This window comes from Passer montanus, unplaced genomic scaffold (assembly GCF_014805655.1).
Source record: "Passer montanus isolate IOZ18808 unplaced genomic scaffold, ASM1480565v1 scaffold56, whole genome shotgun sequence".
Lineage (NCBI taxonomy): Eukaryota > Metazoa > Chordata > Aves > Passeriformes > Passeridae > Passer > Passer montanus.
The window spans coordinates 2,292,436-2,312,854 of record NW_024370595.1 but is presented as its reverse complement, the minus strand read 5'-3'; the positions used below and the strand labels follow the sequence as shown (position 1 = coordinate 2,312,854).

The 20,419-nt window shown below is 38.5% G+C and overlaps 2 protein-coding genes across 6 annotated transcripts; one reads left to right on the top strand and one right to left on the bottom strand.

Moving 5' to 3' along the window:
- Nucleotides 1-127: 127 nt before the first annotated feature.
- On the bottom strand, nt 128-11,724 carry ABHD13 (abhydrolase domain containing 13). Of its 4 annotated transcripts, XM_039725665.1 has the most exons (4): nt 11,584-11,685; nt 9,883-9,918; nt 8,777-8,915; nt 128-5,810 (listed from the first exon to the last, which is right to left on the bottom strand). In XM_039725665.1, exon 4 carries the CDS (start codon nt 5,773-5,775, stop codon nt 4,762-4,764), a length of 1,014 nt encoding a protein of 337 aa, XP_039581599.1. In that variant the 5' UTR covers nt 5,776-5,810; nt 8,777-8,915; nt 9,883-9,918; nt 11,584-11,685; the 3' UTR covers nt 128-4,761. The 4 variants fall into 4 exon arrangements, with proteins under 4 accessions (XP_039581599.1, XP_039581600.1, XP_039581598.1 ...); XM_039725666.1 differs by lacking the exon at nt 8,777-8,915 and having other exon boundaries at nt 11,584-11,724; XM_039725664.1 differs by lacking the exon at nt 8,777-8,915 and having other exon boundaries at nt 9,883-9,914; nt 11,584-11,689.
- A 21-nt stretch (nt 11,725-11,745) lies between these two features.
- Nucleotides 11,746-15,684, top strand: LIG4 (DNA ligase 4). 2 transcript variants are annotated; one of them, XM_039725661.1, is made up of 2 exons: nt 11,746-11,874; nt 12,398-15,684. In XM_039725661.1, exon 2 carries the CDS (start codon nt 12,410-12,412, stop codon nt 15,146-15,148), a length of 2,739 nt encoding a protein of 912 aa, XP_039581595.1. In that variant the 5' UTR covers nt 11,746-11,874; nt 12,398-12,409; the 3' UTR covers nt 15,149-15,684. The 2 variants fall into 2 exon arrangements, with proteins under 2 accessions (XP_039581595.1, XP_039581596.1); XM_039725662.1 differs by lacking the exon at nt 11,746-11,874 and adding an exon at nt 11,881-12,186.
- Nucleotides 15,685-20,419: the final 4,735 nt, after the last annotated feature.

Here is a 20,419-nt window from a genome sequence, read left to right as displayed (position 1 = left end):
ATACCTCGGGGTTGATCTTTTACCATGCAAACACACTGAAGACAGGGCACAAACTAGAATAAGACATTACCAGCACTTTTAATGTATCAATTTATTGCATATGTCAGTACATAAAAATAGAAAAGTGTTTTTTGTAAAATTAACTTTATTGTAAAAACCAACTAGAATGATAATGTAAAACTTTGCCACAATTAGCACATATACAGTAACATTTATGCTTTGTCTACAAAACTTATGAATATTTCATAGGACAGTTTTGGCTTAACTATATATTAAAGAAAAATCAAATAAAAAGCTTGCATCTCATAATCAGTGACTGTTTCTGAATTCAAAACATAAGTGTTATTTAGAACTTCAATATGTTATCTCTATTTACACTTCTGTGGGGTTCTACTCTAAATTATACAAGCAGGATGACATTGCAAATTATACCTAATGGGATACATCAGGCTGATCTCACTACATGCAAGAGGCACTGATTTTATATTTGGCAGAAGTGCCCTTAGCAAAATTGCCTGTCATTAAAAAAAATTAAAAATGTATTTTTCAAGAATTGATGAAATACAAATGGAGGTACGTCTGCATCTTTTTTGCTAACAGAAGAGATCATACCTTGGACTCTCAATTCTGCCTTGCATTCTTCACTGTGAACATCCAACATGACCAAATTATTAGCTTAGAGATGCTGATATGCATATTCTGTATAAATAGTTAATCCTTCTGCCCTTCAGCTGACAGATTGTCCATAGCCTACCAAATGCATTTGTGCTCTATTTCTAATTTTACCTGAGAAATGGACATGAGGGCAGCTAATCCAGTTAATGTTTCTCCAGAAGAAAGCACAGCTTATCTCTCTGCATTTCACAGTTCAGAAACAAATTCTGGGAATGTAAACTTGGGTTAGTAGGAAGCCTCAAGTATTTCCACTAATTAAAATCACAATGTGTGCACACACAAGGTTTTATGCTTTCTTACAAGGAACTCTACTGCTACAGCTGTTCAACTCCTGACCCCTCCCTGGGAACTTTGTTTTTACTTTTTTTTCAAACTTAAATTTCTTCTTATAAAACAGAAGATTCCTTTAATGAACATATGTAAACTAGGACTCTCCTATAAACCTGTGAAAAGAACTCAACTTCTTCCCAAACTAAAAAATTATATCTACAGGACAAATATTTGGAGAACATCTATACACAAATGGATAACTGTTATGGGAAAACATAAAATGGTATTAAATAAAATAAATGCAACAGTATCATAACACACCATTTGGCAATTTAAAGTTATTATTACTATGTTGTGTGCAGTTCAGTTTTTAGCAGCAGATAACTGTGATTTCCATCACACAGTCCATGAAATAAAAACAAGTCTTCACTTGTCAGAACAAGTTTCCTCCCCCTTCTTTCTCCCTCCCTCCCTTAAAGAATTGTATGCAGAGCAGTGAAATACTTGCATAAAAACATTACTTCCCTCCTATTCTCCTTCAGTGGACTTCATAACCAATGCAATGAAAAATAGCATAATAACATTCATTCACAAGTGCATGTGGCCAACCCCTTAAGTGAGAAACAAAACCATGCATATGTGGAAGGTGGAAGAAATCACAAAAGTGTAAAGGATTCATATATGACAATTGTGTCAACTCACACAAAAGTACCTGTAAAATTAAAGTTTCATACTTATGTCCTGCAGACAAGAGAGTGAATACATATATGGCTTGATAATAAAAAGTAATGTTTAGATACAGCCCACTTTGAAGTTTCAGATTGCCATAATCTAACACTACACATTTAACTTTGTCTTAGCAACTGTGTGCTCTAATAGGAATACTTCACTTGCATAGAAGTACCACATAATACTAGGGGTGTTCTGGGGTTGAGAGTTTTGATTGGTGGAAAGTGTGGTTAAATGTCATGTTACTTTAGAAATTGATGTTTTGTGAACACCTCCCCCCCAGCCTCCAATGGTATTTAATGTGACATTAAACAATTACCTTCTCTTCATTCTGTCTCCAACTATTAATCTACTCTTTTGGCTTCATCAACTGAATTTCAGAAAAACAGTATTTGCTAATTTTCCTTCTCTCCCTCCACCTCTACTCTAAAGCCACGTGAAGTAGATGAAACAATCCACGCAAGCAGCTTACGTCTCACTGTAGAATACACCAGGGAAAGGCAATGTGACGTCTATCAACTCCTTTCTGCTATGCAAACACAGACCCATCTCCCAGCCCCCAGACAAACTTCTTCAATATGCCATGACCAAGTACCTCTCTCCCCCCCACCAAAAAAAAAAAAAATCACCACTGTAAGGCTGAAAAGATAGTTTTGGTTTCACTCAGATTGAAAAGTATGCTCTATGTTTTTAAGTCTATAGATCCACAAAGATGTATAGGTTTTTTTTAATGAACTCTACGAAAACCTTAATAATAGTATCAAAAAAGATACTTACCAGAGAAAGCAGTAACTTCTGGTATGTGAATGTTTATTAAAAAAAAAAAATCATGTTTACAAAAAGATGTATCATCTTGTCTACAAACTGCTGACAACTCTTATTCACGTGTATGTAAGAACTATATTTCCATTAGGAGGCATAACCATTAAGGCACCAGTTCAGGAAAGCAGTTTTATTCAACCAGAGAACTTAAGCACAAGCTTAAAATATGACTGTCCCTCAGGAAACAGATTTTAAGTGTGTGCTGAGATGCTTTTCTGAATCAGGACAACACGGCAGAAAAGTTTACTTAAAAATTTGAATCCAAAGGGCAACTTTAAAGATTGTGTGGAAGATTTTCCAATTTGTTCTATTAAAAAAAAATATTTTGAAGAGGCAAACTCAGCTGCAGCAGATGAGTAATTAAACCTGCAGAAGAGATCTAAACAGTTCCCACACTCCATTAGAGACTAAGCTAACAGCATGTCTTTGATCACAGAATCATCGAGATGACCTTCAAGGTCATCTAGTACAATCATCAACCTCACACAACCATAAACCATATCCCCAAGTGCCACATCCAGATGACTTGAATGATTCCACTACCTGCCTAGGCAACTTAGTCCAATGGCTAACCACTCTTGTCAGCGAAATTTGTTTTAAAATATCTAATTTGAACCTTCTATGAAGCAAGGTCATTTCCTCTCATCCTTGTACTTGAAACATGGCAGAAGAGGCTGACCCTCACTCTCCTACAGCCTCCTTTCAAGGTTGTAGAGCAATGATGTCTCCCCTGAGCCACCTTTTCTCTCAACTACACACCACCATATCCCTCAGCTGCTCCGCACAGAACTTGTGCTCCAGACCCTTCCCAGCTCTGTTACCCATCTCTGGACTTGCTCCAGCCCCTCAATGTCTTTCTTGTAATGAAGGGCCCAGAACTGAGCACAGGACTTGAGGTGTGGCCTCACCAGTGCCAAGTACAGGGATCACTGCCCTGATCCTTCTGGCCACACTGTTTTTGATACAGGCCAAGATGCCATTGGCCTTCTTGACCACTTGGACACACTGCGGGCTTACATCCAGGCAGCTTTTGACCAGCATCTCCAAGTCTCTTTTCTGCTGAGCAGCTCTGAAGCCACTCTTCTCCCCAGCCTGTAGTGCTGCATGGGGTTGTGACTCAAGTGCAGGACCCAGCCTTTGATCTTGCTGAACCTTGTGCCCTTGGCTTGTTGCTCCAGTTAGTGTCTGCAGCACCTTCCTACCCTCAATGACAGGACCATCTAGGACTGTTTGCTCATTTTCATTATCCTTACTGTAGCAACTGTACATATTTATCTCTAATCGTGATTACTGGTAATTATTTGAATTTGTTTCTTTAGGAGGTATAAATAAAGGGTACAAACATTTAACTACACCAGCATAAAAGTCTGAACACAAAAACATATTTTTACCTTGTATGATAACCCATTTTGCCTTAAGAATTATCACCTCAAATGCACAAGCAGACTAGTACTAACAAAAAGTTTCCCTGTGCATTAGTGAGGAGAGCTTAAGGCAGAAAGGAGCTTAGATTGCACTGATCTCTTTCAGAAAAAGTTACTTCTATTTTCTATACAGAAATTGCCTGGGTAAAATCCTGAAGTCATGATGTTAGGCACATACAACCTTCTGTGCACTATTATAATACAAACAGCAAATGAAAATAAGGAAAGTATCTTTTCATCTTCAACTGCAGTTTGACATATATAAGTTTGCATAACCATAGAAACCAGTAATAACCCAGGACAGTATACCTGCAAGTATACCCTACCATTTATGTTATTTTATATTATTTAGCGCATTAAAGTCTTCCCACTTTGCATAATATAAAATTTCAAAAAATAAAACACTAATCTCATGCATGGCACACTTTAAATAAACTCTAAGAGAAGCAACTAATCATTGTGCTAACCATGGCTGTCCAAAAAGCTCACACATACAGCAGTGAATACCAAAGAGCCTCCTGTTGTTCTAAATACATTCTGTACTACTTTTGTAGCAAGTTTCTTTAATAGCATCTGTTGTACATATCAAACAAGTGGAATATATGGACAGAGATACCAAAAAAGTATGAGAAAGACATAAAATGGTTCATTTACAATGCTGCAAATGTAAAAGTTATCTGGAATACCTTAATAAAATATCAGACCTTTCCAAGTTTAATTTCACTCTTTAGGCAAGTACAGACATGACATACATTTGAAAACAAACATTCTTTTACCACTTATCACAAATCAAGGTACAGTGCAGGTACTTGCCCCACTCCACCTCAAAGAAGAATATCAATTATATTATTGTTACGTTAGATGATGTTTTCGCCATTTCTTCAGGGGAGTGACTCTTTATTACTTCTTTGATGAACTGTTCAAGTGCAGTGAAATAACCCTGGCACTGCCAAGTGTCATTGTGAGTTCCATCAGGAAATATTGCCAATCTCTTAGTCCGAGCTGGGGATAATTCGTAAAGTTGCTTCATCATAACTGGTGGAATTAACTGGTCAGACAACCCAGAGATGAAGAGAGAAGGCATTCTGCACTGAGAGATTTTTCTGTAGGATAGAAATTTATTTTTGTAGCACCACAGCGGAAGATACCTCATCGGAAAGAAAGAGAACAAAGTGCTGGCCATGTATGGGATGCTAAGAAAGGTGTTCTCCACCACGATGGCAGAAATCCTATGGGAATTTTCAGAAGCTAAGTGAATAGCTACTGCTCCCCCCAAGGAACGGCCAAAAAGAAAAATTTTTGTTTTATCAAGATCAGAACGAGTCATCACATAGTCTAAGACAGCCTCAGAATCTAAGTACAGGCCTTCTTCGCTTGCTTCTCCTTCGCTTTTGCCATACCCTCTATAATCGACCAAAATTAAGTTTACTTTCAGGTTTACCAGCATTAACAAAGCATTTGGCAACCTGTGGCCAATGTTGCCTGCGTTCCCATGAAAGTAAATGATGGTTGGAGAATACGCTGCATTGTCCCCTGTGTATCTCAGCAGAATAAGATTGAGAAGAACTCCATCTTTGGTTTTGATGAAGATGTTTTCATGTGGTATACCAGTAGGCATAGGAACATAAAGGCGTGATGAAGAGGGCTGCTCAGGAAAGTAAAGCAGAACATCCTGGAACTTATATAATATACCTGCTATTGACACAAATATTAATATAAGGAGTATAATGCCTCCGTACAAGTGAAAAGTCACTATCAAGGGTAAAAGACAAATACGGCAGAGACTCCAAGACCAGGAAGCCAAAGCTAGTAGCCATCTTTTAACAAAGGTCCAAAGCATCCATGATTTTTCCATTGTAGAAGTCAGTGATCTTTTACTCCAGGTAAATCCTGCAAAAGAACCCAGATGTATACATATAAATATAAGAAAAAGAAGAAGGCAGCAATTTAAGCATTTGTACTTGCTGAAGATTAACAGCAAGTCAATGTATTGGAGCATTAACATAAAATTTGGTGGCAAACTCCCTTTGAACTTTTGGAAACCATCTGACTCTGTAAAACAAGCAGAAATGCAATCATAAGGAAAGGCTTTAGAACTCCTCAAAATCCCATTTACAGTATTTCTGCAGGTAGTCCATTAACTGGTTGACTGAGACCACAGTAACTTCTGCTTTCCCTCAGACTTTCCACTAAGCAAGAGAACAACCATACAGACTGTATCACCAGTTTGTCAAAGCTGCTCATATAAGTAACTCTAGAATTCAGAGAACACAAACAAAAATAGCCTTTATTTCTAAGTTGCTAAGTAGCATGCAGTAAGTGTGTGCACGTCACTCTCCAGCCAGTGGAGGTTCACCACACATCCCAGCACTGCTATGGGTTAGCGGCTCTCTTTCAGCATCTCAATCAATTCTGGTCACAGAGCAGCACCTGAACAGCTCAGAAGAGGAGACTCCTCTATATTAATATACCACATTGTAGTTACATTTATGACAGCTTTTTTTTTTTTTTTTTGCTATATTTTGATTGCTTCTGATTTATAACAGTAGTTTTCCACTATCAGATCAGTAATCCGCATTAAGTCTTCGGCTGAATGGAAAATTTTACCATCATGCAAGACCACTGAAAACATTCCATTAACCACATCATTCTCTGATCAATGAAAAGCACTGCTGAAAATACCAAACATGAGAACAGACTCATGACAAAAACACACGTAGAGCATAAAATTAGGAAAATTATGTTAATGACAATGGACTAAACCTTTTTTCCAACCAAAATGTCTCCCAGAATCCATAGAAGATCTCGCAGTATTCACTCCTGGTTCATATGGAAACATATGCCAAACCCACACAAAAACTATGGTAACCATTTAGTCACACTGAACTGAATAATCACTGTCCCTGGAAGGACAGAGTCCCCTGGAAGAGACAACATAAACTCAATCGTTTGAGAACACCAAGCTATAGAGCATATAATAGGTACACTTTTGACACAAAGTTATAATCTCCTAAAAAAATATAGCACACCAATAATCTGAATTCAAACTCCAAAGGAGTTTACATGCAGAGATGCATCCAAGCATTTTATACCAGCGATCTTGTTAGGCTTGAGTGATAAAAGGTGACCTCTGCAGCTACAGCCTTTGTATTCCACAGACATAAGCACCCTGATCAGGAAAACCTGCCATCTCTATTTTATGCTCTATTTTAGAAATAAATCAGAAATAAAAATAAATATGTCACATCTTAAAATTCACATATCAACCAAACCCAATGTGATATTAAGCTTTTATATAGTGTATCTACTCCAAATACATAAAACTGGTGAAATATAAAGTAGTCTATTCTCTTATTTATAAGTTCATGTTATTATCCATATCCAAGTATGCACAAATACTGTCTATAGGAAAATTTAATTCTTGTGATCCATTTTCCTTGAAAAAAACTCACAACTATTAGAAGACATATAAAGTAGCTACTTAAATTTCTAAGATAACTTCCTAAAAAAGTTGACAAACATTTCCTGCATTACATTTCAAGACTATAAGAACATAGATAATGAGACAGTAAAACAACTCTCCTTACCTACATTATTGAACATTTTGCTGACTTTCTTACAAAATGAAAGAAACTCCAAAAATGTTTTCTCAACAAGATATTCACAAGAGACCCACTGTTAAACAAAACTACTGAGAGACAAAGAATTAATAAAAATTTCACTTCAAGTGATGAACTTTTGCAATGGCTACCCCATGTATACTACAGATTCGGAGACACATACAGCTGATTTTATAAGCTATGTTGGTTTCATGAGAAGTGCACCACTTCTATTTTTATTTCAGCAGGATTATATTATCAAAATATTACACTACTGAGATAGTGCCGCTGTGTGATTAATTCTGAGATATATATATAGATATAGATATATATGTAGGTATACACAAATACTTAACTACTGGAATTGCAAAGCTAGTACATCTTACAACTAATGCTTAGCATGCAGTAAGTAGTTAACAGAAAGAGCAAACTACACAGCCACAAATGTTTCATGGTCACTACATATTTAAACAAAGGTGACCACTCTGCGTTATTGAACAATCACATTACTACTAAAGTTTTCTTTCTCAGCTGTGTGAAACTTCACTGGTTCCATTCATTTCCAGGCCCTTCACATCGTTGCAAGATTTGCTAGTTAGGAAACTAAGATAAAATTTTTTTCTAGGTTCCTCCCTACCTTTCAATACCAATTACAAGATCACTAGAACAGAAAAGGATGGTTTCTCAAACAAGCCTAGAAGAGACTCTAAGCCAAATCAGTATAATCTCATTTTAAATAAAGCTACAACCCATACTTTCTACGAGCTCAAAGCAACAGACCTTCCAAACACTATCATGGAAAGCAGAAGATGAACAAATGAACAAAATTTCCACTTGAGGACAGAAATAAAAAGGGCAAGCTAATATAGTAATATTCAGTGAGCAGTAAGGTCAGCACCTTTTGAAGTGCTGAGATTTGAGACTGTTCAACATACTGCAAGACAACACACACAGAGAAAATTATCTTCTTGATCTTTATTTCCCACTCCTGGCGTGCTGGATGGGCAGTTCTAAACCTTCCAAGCAGTTTACAATGTAACATCTTATGATGCAAATACTCTGTCATGAATTATGAAGAGCATGTGCTGCATTTCTCTTGCATCTCTAATTTTGTGAGTAATAGGGGGCCAGAAAAATCTGGAAAAGGTGTGAGAGTGGGAGAACAGTGTATTAGACTGATGTAACAGTGTATTGATGTCTGATGGGATCAACTTGAGAAACAGAGCAGAGCCATCAACCCACTCAGCCTGGACAAACCTGATCCTCTCTCTAGACGAGACTGCTTCTGTTCCTAGACTACAATATTCAGTCATGGACTTGCCCCATAACTGTCTGATGTCCCAGTTATATCAAGAAGATTCAACCCTTGAAGTTCATGGAGGGCACTCTTGTTTCACTAAAAAAAAAAAGGGGTTTTTTGGAAAAAAATATTGTATTACAACACTGTATTTCATGTAATTGCTGTAACTTTGAAAACATGATTTTCCTGTAACAAGGAGTCACATTCCATTTTTACAGCATTCACAGAATTTCTTAATCACTGATTTTTTAAACTAAGTAAAAGGCTAGGTAAATAAGTATAAGGTCATTTAAAATAAATTTTTCCTTTTTTCCCTCTGATAACATGCATTAGAAAGGCTAACATTTGGGAATCATGATACTTCCTACAACTGTTTATTTGGTGATACTTGTAGGCTTAAAAGGCAAGCAGAAGACAGTACTGAAATACAAAGCTTTACTAAGGAAACCATGGCCACACAGGAACAGCAATGCAGCCCAACTCAAGGTTAAGACCTAATGCAAGTAAGACTTGGCCAGACTGCTGCTGTACCTTTGGCTTAAACTGCCATGGAGTATTGTCTCTCAAAACAGAAAGGAAACTTGGAAGTGCTGAGATTCAGCTTTGAGTTGGGATATACACACATGTTGATATACACACACACACACACCCCCTGTATCTGTACATCTCCACCACTGAATCCAGAGCCTAGGAACTACTGCAGACCTCTGTGTTCTATCAGATGAGCTACAAGTCTCAAAATTAGGTAGCTACTGAAAATACAAATCACTCACAATAAAAAATTTTGAGGGGAAAAAAACCTCTTTATGATCAAGGCATTTTAACAATATTCTACTTTGCCCTAATGCTATTTTTAAATGGTTAACACCATTATCAACAGAAAAAAAAATCACAAAAATTCAAGTGTATATTTAAAGTACTAGGAAACAATTTTTCATTCTTTTTGAATGGCAGCTGAAGTTACTCTTGTATCTGCCACAGGTCCTTTTGTTTTGCCTTTGTCTATACTTTTAATCTTAAACAGTATTATTTTCACACACTAATCATATCATAAAACATTTACCTTTAGATGTGATGATTTCCCAGGCTTCATCTCTGCCTGAAAGACAATTCCATTTATGAATTTTGAGTAAAATTGTTTTGAATTACACATGTAATTTACTGTTTAACTTGTTACTTGAAGATTAAGAAGTGAGAAGAGCCAAACCCCCTAAAATTACAATTGCTTCACTAATGAAACTGTGCATCTCATGCTCCTCCTATCAAGGTGAATGCTTGTTTGAAACATTTGATGAACTTGAAAACATCTTATAATGAAGTTCAAGAATGACAATGAAATGTCCTGGACTATATACACAACACACAGTATATGACAATACTGCAATAATACAATAATATACATATATAACAATAACAGAGCATCTATACATACTGCTTAAAAACAAACATTACATTCTCTCCGTAAAGCTAACTTTGGTGCATAAGTAGCTTTAAAGTTAGTGCTAAAAAGTACAATCAGGTGTTTAATGGCTTCTTCCTCATTGAAAAGCTTTAAAAAGTTAAGTCTTAACACTCACTGCAATCCTTTGGATTTCAAAACAAACAAAACCAAGTATTTCTCTGCGTTCTTAAGAAATACCTAATGACATCTATTTGTCTCCACTTCCTTTTCCCAGACTCTACCTCCTCCAGACACAGACAAGATTTGCAAAGGCTTTACATTTATTCTATATTTATTCAGAAGACCTCTGGAAGTAGAAATATTAGATACTCAACTATAAGAAGTTAGTTTCAGAGTGGGAACTGATCTGGAAGAAAACCTACAAGCTTAGTAAGAACTAGAAAAATACACTTTCTTAGTACTAAAATCCTACAGAAACACTAATTAAAAATGAAAGAAAAGAAAAAAGAGGAAAACAACAGCAAAGCAGAGACTCCTAACAAATGAAAAAGTACAGTAAGAATAACTTAAGCGTCACACATTTCATGGCTCTGGCTTTAAAATCAACGAGTCACTTGTCCTTATTTCAAACAGCCAACATCCACAGCTCTTAATCAAATTGTACATATTGATAACTAAAAATGTTTTCCCTGTAATGCTTCTCCTCCCAGCTGACAAACGGCACAAAGTATCATCGTGATTCAATTTCTGGAATTACGATGATACTGTGCAAAGATTAAAAAAAAAAACCCAAACAACAACAAACCAAGATTGGCTATACCTTAACTTGGAACCTTAACTTTCTAGCCACCATGGGCTGCTCAAACACAGCAATTTCGAAGCTCGTTAAATTGCTTCCTTTTTGACTGACGAGAAACACCCTGTTCGGTCTTTTCAAAACAATCACTTGTCCCATTTAGAACGCTACAGTTGCCATCAGCCCCACATTCGACAAGCACCCATTTGCAGGAATTGTTCTATCGGACAGTGGAAACAAACCAAACACTGGAGCGAGACCTTGCTGCCAAGCAGCTTAAGGGGCTTCGCCGGGAGGCACCTGCAGGAACTTTTACCGGCGCTGTCTCAGGAGCAGCTCCTCGGCAGCCACATTCCGCTGTGCGGGCACAGGAGCCGCACACCGCCCGGGGCAATGTCCCGCCTGCCGCCGCCCCAGGGAAGAGCCGCCTTCAGCCCCGGCCAGACCCCAGACCGGACCCCAACCCCGCCGGCCGCCCCGGCTCCCCCGGCCCGGCGCGGCCTCAGGGGCCGGGCCGTGCCCTCCCGTGCCGCGGCCGCGGCGGACGCCAGGCCCGCCAGACCCACCCGCCGCATCCTCCCGGGCGGCCGCCGCCGGTGCCTCGGGCCAGCGCAGACCCCGACGCGCAACTTCAACCACCGCTCCTTCCTCCCGAGGCAGGAAGTCACCGCTGCCGCGGTTCCGCTTCCAGGGCACAGCTCCGCCGTTCTCCCTCCTCTCCCCTCCTCTCCCCGCCTTTCCCCGCCCCGGGCTCCGCCACCGTTCCCCGCCCCGGCTCGGGGGAGGAGCGCGGCCTCACCGGGCTGGCCCTCCTCTTCCGGGGCGGTGGGAAGCCGGTTGTCAGGCCGGCTCCGCAGGTAGCCGCGGTTCCCCTGAGCCTGGGTGGCCGTTCTTCCCTCCCCCGGCTCTGTGGTGCCGTGCTCGCCCCGCGCTGTGGCCGTGGCAGCGCCGTGCCGGGCCGTGCCCCTCTCCGGCCCCGCTGACACCGCTCCCTCCGCCGGCACGGAGCAGCCGCGGCACAGAGGCCGAGGCGGGTGGTGTCGGGGCCGGCTGCCTTCTCGGGGAAGGTGGAGGGGGAAATGAGTCTCCGAGCACTGAAGGCTCCCGGCTGGGCAGCAGCGGCAGGGGAGCGCGGTGCCTTCTCCTGCCGTGCAGATCTCTCTGTCTAGGTGATGCCGGTGTTTCAGTGTCGCAGCCTCGCTGCTGAGTTTGACCCTTAAATGAGGAATTAGCTGGAGACCTTTAAAATAGTGGTTAGATCTTAGGTGGAAAAAATGAGAAAAAAACGTAAATCCTAATTAGAGATTTTTTTTTCTTTTTTTTAGACAGAATAACCTGTTGGGGTTTTGTTATGAATATATAATTTTGTTTTGTTCCCAGAAAAACAGACTGATGGCTTCTGCACCTGTTTCACAGTCTCCTCCTAAGAAAACGGTGGCCTCTCATGTGCCTTTTGCTGATCTCTGTTCTACTCTGGAGCGAATACAGAAGTCCAAATCCCGTCCAGAGAAAACCAAGTATTTCAAGGATTTTCTGGATTCCTGGAGGAAATTCCACGATGCACTTCATCAGAAAGAGAAAGATGTCACAGATTCCTTTTACCCAGCTATGCGGCTTATTCTCCCACAGCTGGAAAGAGAAAGGATGGCATATGGAATTAAAGAAACTATGCTTGCAAAGCTCTATATTGAACTGCTTAGTTTACCAAAAGATGGAAAAGATGCTGCAAAGCTTTTAAATTACAGGACGCCTACGGGCTCACGTGGAGATGCTGGAGATTTTGCAATGATCGCATACTTTGTGCTAAAACCTAGGAGCCCGAAACAAGGCAGACTGACAATAGAACAAGTCAATGAACATTTAGATGCGATTGCTAATAACAATGCTGCTAAAAACAAGGGTCAGTTAAAGAAAAGTCTTCTTCAGTTAATTACCCAGAGCACAGCACTGGAACAAAAATGGCTTATCCGAATGATTATAAAGGATCTAAAGCTTGGTGTTAGTCAACAAACTATATTTTCAATTTTTCATCCTGATGCTGCTGAATTGCACAATGTTACAACTGATTTGGAAAAAGTTTGCAGGCAACTGCATGATCCCTCTGTCTCGCTTAGTGATGTTTCTATCATGTTATTTTCTGCCTTTAAACCAATGCTTGCTGCTATTGCTGATGTCCAGCAAATTGAGAAACAAATGAGTAACCAGACATTCTATATAGAAACTAAGCTGGATGGTGAACGTATGCAGATGCACAAAGATGGGGATGTGTACAAGTATTTTTCCCGAAATGGGTTTGACTATACTCAGCAGTTTGGTGCTTCACCCCTTGAGGGTTCATTAACGCCATTTATTCATAATGTATTTAAGAGCAATATACAAAATTGCATTCTTGATGGTGAAATGATGGCTTACAATCCCGAGGCACAAACTTTTATGCAAAAAGGAAACAAATTTGACATAAAGAGAATGGTGGAGGACTCTGATCTGCAGACCTGCTTCTGTGTATTTGATGTATTGATGGTTAATGATCAGAAGTTGGGGCATGAAGTACTAAGCAAAAGATATGAAATCTTAAGTAGTGTATTTACCCCGGTAAAGGGCAGGATACATGTTGTCCATAAGAGAAGTGCCAGAACAAGAAAAGAAGTCATTGATGCTTTAAATGAAGCCATAGATAACAGAGAGGAAGGGATTATGGTGAAAGATCCCATGTCCACCTACAAGCCTGACAAACGTGGGGAAGGCTGGTTAAAAATCAAGCCAGAATATGTCAGTGGACTGATGGATGAGCTGGACCTTTTAATTGTTGGTGGTTACTGGGGGAAGGGGTCTCGTGGTGGAATGATGTCTCATTTTCTATGTGCTGTTGCAGAGACACCCCCTCCGAATGAAAAACCGACCATTTTCCACTCTATTTGTCGTGTTGGCTCTGGCTATACTATGAAAGAGTTGTATGATCTAGGCTTGAAACTGGCTAAACACTGGAAGCCCTACCATAGGAAGGACCCTCCTGGTAACATTTTGTGTGGAGCTGAAAAACCTGAAATGTACATTGAACCTTGCAACTCTGTCATAGTTCAGATCAAGGCAGCTGAGATTGTTGACAGTGATATGTATAAAACTGACTGTACTTTGAGATTCCCCCGAATTGAGAAGATAAGGGAAGACAAAGAATGGTATGAGTGCATGACTTCAGACATGTTAGAAGACCTCAGAAACAAAGCACAAGGAAAGCTGGCATCTAAGCACCTTCATATAGATGAGTACGATGAACCACATGAGAAAAAAAGGAAAACTGTTTCAAAGGTGAGGAAGGTAATTGGAATAGCTGAGCAATTTAAAGCTCCTGATCTTTCTAGTGTAAGCAAGGTTTCAAATGTATTTGAAGATGTTGAGTTTTGTGTTATGACAGGAATGGGAAAATACTCAAAGTCTGAGCTGGAAAGCAGAATAGCCCAGTGTGGTGGCAGTGTGGTACAGAACCCGGGGCCAGAGACTTACTGTGTCATTGTAGGAGCTGAGAATGTCAGAGTGAAAAACATCATTGCTTCCAACAAGTATGATGTGGTGAGGGCAGAATGGCTCCTTCAGTGTTTTCAAACCAAAATGCTGGTGCCTTGGCAACCAGCCTTTATGATTCACATGTCTCCTGACACAAAAGAACATTTTGCTCGTGAGTATGATTGTTATGGAGACAGTTACACAGCAAACACAGACGTTGTGCAGCTCAAGGAAGTGTTCTCAAGAATGAAAGACAATAAGGCAATGCCTCTGGACGTGATTGCAGAGCTAGAAGAATGTTACTGGTGTAACAGTTGTCAGCTTGGTATATTCAGAGGAAGCACTATTTATGTGGACTGTTACGCTGTTGTTAATGAGCCCCAAAGCAAAATCCCTGGAACTACACTATCAATTAGAGCTTTGGAGCTCCGTTTTTATGGTGCAAATGTCGTTTCTCACCTTGAAGAGGGTGTCTCCCATGTTGTTGTAGGAGAAGATTGTTCACGGGTAGAAGAGATGAAAGCACTCAGGAGAACATTTGGGAAAAAATTTAAAATTGTATTTGAGCTGTGGGTGACACACTCAGTGGAGGAAGGAGTCGCAAAGAATGAAAATCAGTACTTAGTTTAGAGCAGTTTTGAAGATTGGAGCAAAGGCACGATTGGACTCAGATTTTGTGAGATTGTCCTAAATTTTTTGTGTGTTTTCATGTCTATTGAAAGCTGGCTTTTGCTAAAGAATAACACAGAATTGCGGAAATCAGAGGAAGGCTTTTAATTTTACTGTTGTGGAAACAGGAGGATGCTAAGCTATGTTGGAGGGAAAAAAAAACACCACAAGACAAATAATTTAAGCCTTTTAATCCACAAACAGGTCTCAGGAGAGATCTACAATTTTATATAAATAAAATATGTTTGAAAATGGCTAATTTGTTGTAGCTTTAATAATGCTCGCCTCCATTGTTCAAAGTGGAGACAATAATTTATAATCATTTATAATTATTCTTTTATGGACATTCTGCTGTTTATCTATTTTTTAGCTATTGATTTGCAATCACATTTATGTTTTTCTGGACTTGTTTTGTATGTATTCCATATGCTAGAGAATTCAGTAATTTATAAATTTCATCTGGACTATTTTGATTTGCTTACATTGGTTTTAGCATTAAGCATGCTTTTAATTTTACTGTTGTGGAAACAGGAGGATGCTAAGCTATGTTGGAGGGAAAAAAAACCACCACAAGACAAATAATTTAAGTCTTTTAATCCACAAACAGGTCTCAGGAGAGATCTACAATTTTATATAAATAAAATATGTTTGAAAATGGCTAATTTGTTGTAGCTTTAATAATGCTCGCCTCCATTGTTCAAAGTGGAGACAATAATTTATAATCATTTATAATTATTCTTTTATGGACATTCTGCTGTTTATCTATTTTTTAGCTATTGATTTGCAATCACATTTATGTTTTTCTGGACTTGTTTTGTATGTATTCCATATGCTAGAGAATTCAGTAATTTATAAATTTCATCTGGACTATTTTTATTTTTTTTACATTGGTTTTAGCATTAAGCACCACACAGCCACAGAAGCACTTTGATATTAGGATATTGTGTAGATTCAATGTTTGTGTAAATAGCCTTTGTACAAAAGAACTGAAACCTTTCATTAAGGTGATAATGAATTAATAATGACCTTTATGTATGTGAAATGCAAATCAATTACTTAAGAACTGTAATAACTTCCTGTGCTCATTACAGTTTAACTGTGAATTGTGACAGGACTAGGCTTTTACAATTAACCATCAGTTTGTCTTTTAAAAATGCTTTTTAAGTTATTGTAGGAATAGTTTCCAAATATCCAGTGCAATGTATATTTTTCCAATTACTAAATAAAATCTATTTTTAAAGTCTGTCTGGTATTTATTTTTAGAAAGCAGCCACTTTTGAATAGCACAAGACTTAATTTCTTATTTTACTTTTAGATAATTCATGCATTAGCTTTGAGGGGAGAAAGATTGAGGCCTAGTTTTTTCTTATGTCAGCATTAGTATCAAATAGAAATTAAATTGGGCAGACCACACAGAGTCATTTTTTAGCTGACCTCTTTCTTCAGTGTTTTCTGTGGTCATGTTCATGCAAAAGTTCCTATAAGAAGAATTGGGAATTGTTGTATAAAAGGTTTAATGGAAGCATTGAAAGATTGGTTAATTGGAATTATATTGATTTCTCTTAGTGTCTTAGCAGCTCCCTTATTATCTGAAATACACTCAATAGGTAAAATGTATTAGTCACTGTCCACAAATTTCCTATCAGCAGGCCTGCTTTGCTCTTTTTCTTGAGTGGGGTTGGTGTGGTGGGACATGCTTTTTGTTGGTGAGAACCTTGCCTTGTGCCTGCCTTCTTGTTCCCTCAGCATGCTTTCCCTGTTGGAGCAGCCCAGTTGCATCCCTTGACCTAACAGGGATTTGAATGAACGAAGGAAAGCCTTGCCTCTCTCTGTGACAGAAATTCTCACCTTTCTTTTGTTCCCCTGTATTCATCTGGGTCTGTAGTTTGGATGCAGTTTTGGACTGAACTCCTTTCCAGAAGCAAATTAAAAAACTGGAAAGCAAATTAAAAAACTGGAAAGCTTGTCACCTTTTTAAGTTTGGATGCAGTTTTGGACTGAACTCCTTTCCAGAAGCAAATTAAAAAACTGTGGAAAGCTTGTCACCTTTTTACTGTAGTACATCTGTTTGGTGAAACACTTAAAAGCTGTGTGGTTCCTGTTTCTCATTTTCCAGTTACTCCTTTCTGAAAGAGTACATCTGTATGTCTTAAGAGTCTGTATTAATATCCTTGAAAGCAGAAGATCCCCTTATTCAGGTGAAATGAGCCAAAATCTGTCAGCTGTAGTAAATTACAGGTAAGATGTACTATTCTGTTTGGCATCTCAGTGATCTGGTGAGAGATTTTAAAAAGCTCTGTAGCTTACTTGTGGAGTTTTTGCAATACTTTATGTCACTCTTTCTGTTAAAATACAATTAAAGGCCATTGAATCTTTTCAATCTATATGTTATTGCAGCTTGAATTCTTTCAAAAGAGGGACTTGAAGTTATAAAATGTCATGAAAAGATTAAAAAAGGTTCATTTGAAGGTGACTAGGAAAATGCCTTTTAACATAGTTCAACTGAGCATAAAGCATCTCCAGCTGGTAACAGCTGTTGCACCGCAGAACAGTAGATGGGCCTGTAAAATTTCATGGAACTATTTCTTGCTGTCAGGGGATAGTAATGAGAGAACTCTGTATCTTTGACTTACACAAACTTAACAGTGAAGGAGCTTGTAGGTGTAGTGTTTCTCCATGTTCCTTTCTAGAAGCAAGGAAATCAGAAGGCATCAACCTCAAAATTATTTTCTTTTAGGAAAAATATATTTAGCATCATTTTTGGATTTTTTAACAGATGCAGCTTTTCTTTCTTTATAATTTTGGGGAAGATTATCTTGATAGAACATATAAGGGAGTTGAATTTAAGTTCAAACTGCAAGCATTAATGTTCACAGCATATGTGATTGTATTTGAAAACTGATGTAATAACTATGTTCCAACATGTATAACTGTTCCTAGATTAGTGACAAAATATACTTAAATCTATTCTTCTGTTAGTATTATGGGTAGAGGAATATGAAGCCAGAGTTTATTTTTCTCTCTGTCATACATAAAGTAAAATATATTTTTCAAGACTAAAGTTGCCAGAAATAAGATGCCAGGGGAGAAAAAAGGATTGTTACACACAAAATGAGTGGGCATGATATGAGGGGTTGCATATTCCATTCTTTTATCCTCAGTCTTTCCCAGAATAGAACGAATTCACGCAGTCTGGTTCTATATGGAGTTGTACTAGTTAGAATAAGTTAACCAGGGTATTTCTATAGCTTTTAATGAAGTTCAAATTAACTTTTTGAAATAGATTCAGGTAGAAGGTTGTTTTGTTTCATTTTTTTTATAGAATTAATTTTTTATAATTTCTCGAGCATTTTGTGTTTTATTACAGTACAAGACCAGCTTGATGGAGAAAAGTAGAGCTCTAGATGTCTTTCTCATCCTTTGGAAGCCTTCTGACACCTTCCTGTAATATTTTCATAGACAGCTAATGAAGTATGGGCTAGATGGATGGATAGGGAAGTGGACTGAAAGCTGGTTGAAATGTTTGAAGAGTTGTCATCATCAGCCAAAGTACAAGACAAGAGTCAATGGGCACAAAATGGAACAGGAACTTTTGCTTAAAACTAGCAAAATTCTTACTGTGAGGTTAGTGAAACACAAGAACAGGTTACTCAGAGGGGTTGTGGAATCTCTATCCTCAATATGCAATCAGCTACAACTTGCTCTACCTGACCCTTCAAATGCGCAGTGTTTGACTAGATGATCTCAAGAGGCGCCATCCGGCCTCCATTGTCCTGTGAATCAGGTCTGAGCTAAATTTCCTATTCTGATTTTAGGTGTCTTGTGAATGGTCAGTGTGTCAAGTGGTGACATATACATTGCAAATTTGATGGATTTTAATTTGCAGGACAACATATATTAGTATAGCTAACTCTATCAGCATGACTTTCAAAGCTACACATTAAATTGGAGGAAAAAACAAAGCAAATCATGAAAACCCAAATCACAAACCAAACTGAGTTACAATGAACATGAACATCAAGGTTGTTTAGTCCCCTGAGCAGTGGAAAGAACTCTTTAAGTGCTGTGTATAATTTTTTATATACTAGCCATATCTTAAATAATGGAAAAGCTGGTTTTCAATTTGAGGTGATATATAACTGTACCAACTGTGAAAGTGAAACAGGCTCCAGTAATTTAACCACTTTCATCTGATTGCCCAGTCTTGATTTGGGGGTACTAAAGTAACAGCTTCTTTCTTGTGGTGGTAGACTTTGCAAACATAAACACTAGAGAACCAAGGAGGAGATAGGATTTCTCCACATTCTTGCAGATGGAAGCTTCCTCCTGCAGATAATGTGCTACAGCCTCAGCCAACCTTTGCTACAGCAGCAACAGCAGCAAGAGCAGAGGCAACGTCCTCTGAAATCTATGTTTAGCCTGCACATCTTACACCTGCAGTTAATTCAATAACTGTCTGGTCAAAGGCAGCTGGATAGGAGTTCCTGTCGGTGCATAAATACGTGTATTTGAGTAAAAGACAGCAAATAGATGTGTGACACAGCTAGTCTCAGCTAAGCTTTCGTGGTTGCTTTTTTCCTTCTCGGTCTCCCACAGCTTCTCTCTTGAGTTTGCCTCTTTTGACTAGTGTATTATAGATTTTATATGTTAGATCTGTATGCTGCCAAAGTGGAATGAATTTATACATACAGTTCAAAGTTAGTTCTCATACCTCTTTGTTATGCTTCAGTCCGCCCTGTAAACATGTTCACATATAATTATACCAAACATAGTTACATACTTCTTGGATTTGGGCTTTTTGTTGGGTTGTTTTTTGTTTGGTTGGGTTTTTTTTGTTTTGTTTTCTTGTTATTTCTCTTTGTTTGTTTGTTTGTCTTTTAGTGTTTTTTGTTTGTTTTGGGGTTTTAAAAAATTTAATTTTACTTAAAATCTCTGAGTGCTGTTAGAACAAAAATAAAGATTATTCAAGGCAAAAGTAAATATGAAGATGATAGGTGTCACGTTGTTCAGAGCTCTGAACATGGTTGTATGAAGAAAAAAGAAATAAACAGGATAGGCAGTTTTGCTGATTACATCTCTCTGTAACTGAAACACAGCAGGTGCTGGGAATAGACTGCCTGACACACTGCTGTAGCAGCAACCAGGGCAGAGCAGTGAGGTCGCATGCATTAACAACATTAACAAAGTTAATAAATAAAAGACAGTAAAAGCACCACAATTTTACTCTTTTCC

Bases quoted from the DNA above. Each gene is read 5' to 3' on its own strand.
- ABHD13 (XM_039725666.1), bottom strand. From the start codon at position 5,775: ATGGAAAAATCATGGATGCTTTGGACCTTTGTTAAAAGATGGCTACTA.
- LIG4 (XM_039725661.1), top strand. From the start codon at position 12,410: ATGGCTTCTGCACCTGTTTCACAGTCTCCTCCTAAGAAAACGGTGGCC.